General features: G+C 33.1%; 1 protein-coding gene across 1 annotated transcript; it reads right to left on the reverse strand.

The window, feature by feature from the left end:
- Nucleotides 1-2,411: 2,411 nt before the first annotated feature.
- LOC107010036 (U-box domain-containing protein 26-like) lies at nt 2,412-4,052 on the reverse strand. Its single transcript, XM_015209313.2, has one exon. The coding sequence runs from the start codon at nt 3,807-3,809 to the stop codon at nt 2,562-2,564; it is 1,248 nt and encodes a 415-aa protein (XP_015064799.1). The 5' UTR covers nt 3,810-4,052; the 3' UTR covers nt 2,412-2,561.
- Between the last annotated feature and the right edge of the window lie 1,814 nt (nt 4,053-5,866).

The following is a 5,866-nucleotide window of genomic DNA, read 5'->3' on the forward strand; positions in this document are numbered from 1 at the left end:
CCCCCCCGTGTGTCGATTCAATGGTAAAATCATTTAAATGGAGGAAATTTCATAAATTATAATTGAAATATAATGATCTTTCTTAGCTATAGTTTCTCTAATCATATAGTGTAGCTATAGTTTCAGTTGTTATGACTTACTTTATTTATCGTTAAAATTATTTTTTTTAATACAAATTGTACTCTTAACTTAATCAATGAGGCAGCAATTTCGATTATTACAACGGCAAGAAATATCACAAATCATGATTATTTATGTGATTAGAATTTCGTACCAAATATGACTTCTGCTGAACAAAGAACGATGTCAAAAAATTACCTGATAAATATACAAATCAAACGTATATAAATATCATTAACAGATGCAGTTACATCATGTATATAAATAAATAAATGTATATAAATTCTGAAATTATACAAATAATAATTGGGACGTATATTTTTTGATAATATATAAATACAAAAAAAGTAATTGTATGTAATTGTTAAAATATACAAATAAGGTCTAATAAGTATAAAGACCACAATGAATATTGATCGCAAAATCCATAGAATCGTATAAAACATAATGTGAAAGATATTAATAGAAGTACAAATCATAAAATAATAAAAATGCCTCGATTTCTTCATCATCATCTTGGTCCATTAACCCATATTCATCACTTTCATCTTCATATGTTTTTCATTCAGTGTTTGTAGATACAATTTCTTTTACTTTCTGTTTCTTTTTAATTTATTAGAATCATCTTTCTTTTAGTCAGCAACTCACTTGAACTATCTTCCTTATTCCTCTCTTTTTTTGTTCCTATTCATTGAATTAAAATCATGCAAAAACTTATAGCATCTTAATATATTTGCTTAATCGTGCAATTTTTCCTTTCTTGCTTTTCCTCTTTCTTTCCACGTATAATGAAGCCCAATAAGGAACAATTTGGGCCTTTTCAAGTTTGTGGCTCTCTCTTTAGTCTGTAGTGTGGAAGAATATCAGAGTTTTGACAAAAAGGTCCAATTCATATAATTTCAATTTGACTTAATTAGGCTCCAAGTTGTTAAATTGTTGTAACTATAATCCCAAATATTTAGAACAAATACAACAACGTACCAAATTTTATCTCTTACCTTTGAGCTTTGGGGTAAATAAGTTATTATTCGACATATCACAGACTCAAAATCTAAATTTTATTTCCAACTCCAAACTCTATACAGTCAAAAATTTGTAAAACAAAAGGTCTAACTCCTTGTATGAAAAAAAACATTTTTAAAGATGATGGATATATCAATGACATGCTAGAGTGATATCTTTTTGCACTCATAGCTTTTCGTTTATTTATCTATCCAGTTTTTAATATCTGACAGAGAGTCATAATTAATATAAATTTACATCATGTAAAATCAATTAAAAATAAAAATATTCGATACTAAAACTTCTTTTTTATTCTCAAATCTCTAACTTTAAAACCTCTAACTAAGAGTAAGAAATTATATTCGTATCACACATATTTGAGTGGTACACCAAAATATACGTTGCGTTTGTAGTGAGAGCATGAAGTGTGGTGCACATCTAAAGACGATCTAGATTTGTATGTTGTCCATCTCTATACGATAGGGAAAAATAAAAAGTAGAAAAGAAAATGGTTGGGCATGTGACCACTAATTTGTCACTTGAACCACAAAACTCCAAAACCCCATGTGATTCCAATTCATCTCACATTCCATTACATTACCTCCATACTTTACCATACTAACAAATTACGGGTCTATCTTAAATATTTTATTTGCATAAAATAATAATAAGGTCCGCGTATATATCACATTTTTCAATAAAACATATTTATAATCTCTTTTACATAAATAAAAACAAAAATATTCATAAATTTATACAGTTTGAAACTGTTTCGCCTATCGACATCCCTATAAGTAGAACAATTTTAATATGTTCAATTACTGTTAGTAGACCAAAGTTAAAAATGTCACCATCTGTTGACTCAAGTATAGTAACAAGTGGGCCGGGCTATGCAGTAAAGAAGGTCCGATCCAGCCCAATAACTCCTCGTACTTATGGTGTTTTTATAGGACCCAATATAATTGGTACTTCTTTCTTAATCAAGCAATTATTTGCCTGCACGCACATCTTGATTAATCAAAGTTAGTCTTCGGTCAAAAGAAAGTTGAACTATCCCATTCAAATTAGTGTCACACATGCTTAGCAACACCTCATATTACAACTCATCAAACATTACAAAAAAATAAATAAAATAATATTTTGAATTATATAGGTTCATGATTCGAAGATTCTTCGTTGATATGTTATTGTTATTGAATTTATACGTAACAGCCCGATAAAGAAGAAACTATAGATTAATTACTCTGAAGAGTTTGTTTTTAATTGGAAAAGGAAAAAAGAAAAACAAATTTCCAGCCCAAAAAAAAATGGTTATCTTACGTACAAAAATACATACATGGAATAATGATCTATTTACTAAATTTAGACACTTGGCTTTTTTTACTTTTTTTTTTTTTACCTCGAATTACAAAAATTAGGGGGTGGTAAAAGAGAGGTTGTCAAAACGGAACGACGTCGCTGCAGGCAAAATCATCTGTATTGGCGATGGAGTCCTCCGGCCAACAATCGCGAAGCTGCTTCAAAAGCATTTGTGCTTTTCGCTTCGCACGTTCTGTACAATCGCTTTGAACTAACAGCAGAAGCTGAATCAACACGCCGGCGGCGACCGCCTCTTTCTGAGCTTGTTCCGACGCTGAGCAAAGCGATAGCAGAGCTCCGGCGGCGTATTCCGTCGCACGCTCTGATATCTTGAGAATAATTTTAACCAGCAGAGGCACCGTTAGCGCGTGAGATGCTAACGCTGCGCATCCTGATGGAATTCTGGAGAGGAGTTCGATTGTGGCGAGTGCTCTTTCCGCATCGCATTTCTCAAAATCCTGTAGCCTGTCGATGAGCGCTTCCACCGCTCCGGCGCTCACCGCTCTTTGACGGTGTTGTTTCACTAGGCATAAAGCAAATAATGCCTTGATTCCAACTTTCAACGCTCTCGGATACGCCAATGGATAATTCAAAATTCCGACGACTCCTTCGAAGACGTCATCCGCATTGCTGATTTGAGCACGGAGCTCCGGGGATCTCATTCCGGCGACTACAATCTCAATCAAAGCAGCTGAGTTGACTCGGACATCGATGGAAGGATGAAAAAGCATAGCAACAAGGTAACTAACTCGTTCCGGATCGGAAGCGACAAAAACGCATTCCGGTTCAGAGAGCGGAAACATGGATAAAATCGCGAGAGATTCGTGATTCAACTCTGATGAATCCGAATCCATACGGGAGAATACAATCGCTAGAAGAATTTCCCGTGCGTTGTTCGCCGAAATAACAGACCTGTTCTTATCCGAGTCACGAGCTAGTCCTCTGAGTCTCCTCAACGCTGCAACCCTAGAATTCATATGATTCGACTGAGCCGCCGCCTGATTCAGCAATGACCGAACCAACGATGGATCAGCCGGTTGTTTCGGCGTCGGAATCCGCTCAACTCCGAAAGCTCGGTTCGCAACACACCACTCCTGTATAAGGCGGCGAAGAGTATGATTTGGAATAAGAGTGAAATCACTGAGCGGCGCCCTTGTCACCGGACAAGTAGTATTGCCGGTGGCGACCCAGGACTCAATGCTTTGGCGGTCGTAAGTTTGACCGGTACAGACGGTGACCGGATCTCGCATAAGCTCTAAGGAGATTGGACAACGAAAATGGTATGGAATCTGAACACCAACATCCAAAGGGTCTAAACTTGCAGGCATGTTTTCTTCACTCTGTTTTATCTTCTTTATCGGGTAGCAGTGTTATATATATATATATAAATATAGATATAGAAAAAGCTAAAACTGAAAGAGAGTCTGCAAATTCTGTTTCAGTTTTGTTTGGGAATTTGCTGGGTCTTATACGGAGAGAAAACAGAGGGACATACCCAACAGGCCGTAGGGTTCTTCTCTCTGTTTTTATTCTGACGAAAATTTGCCATCACCCACTCCCCACACGTGTGGTTTTCATTTAAGCTGATAGTATTAATTGGTTCATTTAACCATGGTTACGGTTGGTCTCTGGTCAAACCTAATGTGCGACTAAGTGGGACCCACATTCATGCTCAAATCTAACTTCCGTTTACGTCAATTAGCATTATTGATGAAATTTGAATGGTCCAATTCGTTTAAGCACAAATACAATACATCGTCCATTCATTTATTATTAATATAACTCATGCCAAGCGCGGACCCACCAAAAATCGAGGGAGTTTTAGCTTTAAATGAAAAGTTAAATTATTTTTATAAGGTTAAAATTATCTTTTTATATTAAAAATTTGAAGTTTTATAAAAAAAAATTGTATTTAAGTTTTTATATTTTGAATTTTGAAGTGAAATTCTGATTCAATCATTGATTATGACGCTGTATAATTTCCCCCATACTTTTAGTTCGTGTTCTCTATTTTGCACCATTTTAGTTTATAAGTAGATATTTAACTCTTTCTCTTTAGGGGTAATTTCGTAAAACTCCATGAACTAAAATAAGCAGATGTTTGGTTATAGAATTTAGATATTTTCTACTTTATTTGAAATTTATAAAGTTAGATATGCGTTTGGTTATATTAGGAAGGAAGAGAGCATTTAATTTGGAGTTTACTATGAGGGAGTTGGTAAATAGAAGTTTGATTTTAAAAAAGTGAACAATTCTCCCAACGCAAAGTTTTTACTTATTATAGATTTATCTGTCATAAAGCATGTAATAAAGAGGAAAAAAAAGAAGAAAAAGCATACCAGATATTACCAATTTAAAGTATATGTAATAACATTTTCTTATTCTTTTATGAATCTTGCATATTCTAAAAGGTAAGGTTCAATATTAAATTAAATCTATAACTGGTATACAAGATATAATAGTATTAAACTCTTTATTTTTTTTCGAACTCAATTATTTTTTCATAGTTAAAAATAAAATTGAATCCTTTTATAATTGAATTTGAATACATGTCATGAATGACCAGACAAAATCATTTTGATTTAGTTTTTAAGACATGTAAGAAATTCAAATCTTGTTTTGCACTCAAAATCAAATTCAAGTTTGACTAGTCAATACCTTATGATATGGAAATTAAAGTCACTTTCGGTGTATTGTATTGGAGTAAATGCAAATCATCTCAATCGAAAAAACTTCGAACTACTCCTACTTTCCATTATTGTGTTTCTGTTACTTGAATTTGTGTGATGATCCATAAAATAGTAAATTTATCTATATCTATATATATTGGTTAAAAAGAATAATTATGATGGAAAAGATTACCCTTTTGCTTCTTGTGAAAGCTCATTCAAAAAATTGGCATCAAAGTAGACAGTTATTATGTATCCTTGAGCATATTCTAATAGGTGTAGGACTGTAATTCAAAAAATAGCATCTCTCAATATGTCATTTTCTAGATTATTGGGGCAGTCAAAAGAAATATTAGAGAAAATTAGATAGTGGATGTGCAAAATATAGAAGAATTGCAGGTAGGGAGATTTGTCTACTTAGGTGAAAGTCCTCATTAATACCAATGAATTTTGAATTTGTGAAAATTCATGACACTGGTGCAGAGTTCCAAGTTGAGTATAGAATAAATTTAATATATATATACTATTTTTAAAAAATAAAAATAAAGCATTGAAGGCGGAGAGATTTTAAATTAAGTAATGAAAGGATAAGCTAAAGGAGGTTTCGAGGCAAGACCAAAGAACAAACACCAATCATCTACGTTTTACCTTACAAAATCAAGCTAATTTTGTCCTCAAAATTAATTTATTTTGAAAGTAAAAAAAAAAAAATTAAG

The sequence above is a fragment of the Solanum pennellii genome, chromosome 1 (genome assembly GCF_001406875.1).
Source record: "Solanum pennellii chromosome 1, SPENNV200".
NCBI lineage: Eukaryota > Viridiplantae > Streptophyta > Magnoliopsida > Solanales > Solanaceae > Solanum > Solanum pennellii.

Bases quoted from the DNA above. Each gene is read 5' to 3' on its own strand.
- LOC107010036 (XM_015209313.2), bottom strand. From the start codon at position 3,809: ATGCCTGCAAGTTTAGACCCTTTGGATGTTGGTGTTCAGATTCCATAC.